This window comes from Buceros rhinoceros, unplaced genomic scaffold (assembly GCF_000710305.1).
Source record: "Buceros rhinoceros silvestris isolate BGI_N320 unplaced genomic scaffold, ASM71030v1 scaffold28374, whole genome shotgun sequence".
Taxonomy (NCBI): domain Eukaryota; kingdom Metazoa; phylum Chordata; class Aves; order Bucerotiformes; family Bucerotidae; genus Buceros; species Buceros rhinoceros.
This window is the reverse complement of record NW_010408046.1, coordinates 492-2,112: the sequence shown is the minus strand read 5'-3', so window position 1 is coordinate 2,112 and position 1,621 is coordinate 492. Positions and strand designations below refer to the sequence as shown.

Below are 1,621 nucleotides of genomic sequence, written 5' to 3'. Positions count from 1 at the left end.
AGCAGCCTGCGGAACAAGGTGGAGGGGCAAGTCTCCATCTCCCGTCCCTGCCCAGGTTGTGTCCGTGTATTTGGGAGCCCCAGATCACAGATACCCTCTGCTACCTGTTAAAATGGCTCTGTCACCATCAGCCACACACTTTAGCACAGAGCATCTCCCAATGCCAGCCCTCCAGGTGCTGCATCTCGCCCGTCCTGGCTTGTTAACCGCAGCCGGAGAGGCAGCAGGATCTGCCCGGGCTGCCCCCAGCCCACACGTTCCTGCTCCCCAGCTGCAGCCCCGAGCAGGTTTTGCTACAGCATTTAAATGTGATATACCGGGGGATACATAAAATGCAGGTTAAAACAGAGATGGATTATGCTGGGCTTTAATAACACGGTAATAGGATTGTGTCTAATGCAGCCGTAATCCCGTAACGCTCTGCTGTTCCCCAGTTATCATTTATTTAGTGGGCAGCCCGGTGGGAGGGTTGAAATTCTGGGTGTCAGAGGTATATGGCCATGCTGCTGCTCCCATCCCCTCTGGCTGTGGTGGCGATGGCAGATTGACCTGGCAGGCAGACCCCATAGCTCTGTGACTCAGTTTCCCCATGTATGGCTCGTGGTAGACCTTTGCGTGTTGGGATGCTGCCTGGGTGGTGGGAGAGGATATCCTGGCACTAGCAGGTGTTACCAGAGCCCCCCTTCCCCGTGTGGTGGGGTGGTACTTACGGGTGTGGCTTGACCTTGATGTAGTTTTTGGGGACGAAGCCCTCGCGGCCGTACAGCTCCGCCTTGTACCAGTTCTGGTCATCTTCCATGTTGAGGATCTGAGCCAAGAGAGGAGCAGGGAGGTGTCAGCCTGGCTACTGTCCCGTTGGGAGAGGGGACAAGAGGGACCCCCACAACTGCCCCAGACCCCACATCCCTCAATGAAAACGGGACAAAAGGGAGCTCTGACAGAAGCAACAAGGTTTGGGGCACCTGTACAGAGCTGGCTGCTCCCCCGGCCCTTCTCAGCTCACGGTCGGTCTGGCTCACGGGTGCCAGTAACTGGGGGGTTTGCTCAAGCCCCCAGCTAGCAAAGCGGGTAAAATCCATCCCCGGAGGAGCTGAGGCAGCAGCCAGGCCCCCGCATCCCCCCAGGGTGGTGGCAGCTGGGTGCTCCGTGGGAGGAAGCACCCTGGTGTGAGCAGAGACGCTGACACCCGCTTTCACGAGACACCATTTTGCAGCCTCCCACGCAGGGGCCCAGGGCCAGCACAGCTGAGCAAACAGGATCTGAAACCCTGGGGCACGGCACCAGGTAAAACACACCGGGGAGGCAGGGACGGGTTCGGCGGGTTTGGGGTCCTGGGTTAGAGCCGGGCCATGCCCTCGCCCTCCCTGGGGCTGGCTGCACCCACGGGGGGCTGCTGGGTGCCAGAATTCCAGGAGGAGCTGCTGGCATCGCAGCATCAGCCCTGAGGAGAAGGGCAAGTGGCTGGCAGGGTGTGGGTGCCCCTGTCCCTATCACAAGGCCACAGTCTCCTGGGGATGGCTTGAGCCTTCCTGAAGTTTTTGGGATTCCCAGGTGACATCCAAGGATGGGTGTCTGGGTGCATGCTCCCTGCTGCCGGGTCCCTGCGGTCCCCAAGGACCTT

General features: G+C 59.8%; 1 protein-coding gene across 1 annotated transcript in view; it reads right to left on the bottom strand.

Annotated features, from left to right (window-relative positions):
- The window catches only part of GRAP (GRB2-related adaptor protein), a 5,653-nt gene that overhangs the window by 3,547 nt on the left and 485 nt on the right, over window positions 1-1,621 (bottom strand). Inside the window, exon 2 of the mRNA XM_010134744.1 lies at window positions 711-808. Within this exon, the coding sequence (XP_010133046.1) occupies window positions 711-799 (89 nt within the window). The 5' untranslated portion in view covers window positions 800-808. The remainder of the gene's footprint in view (window positions 1-710; window positions 809-1,621) is intronic.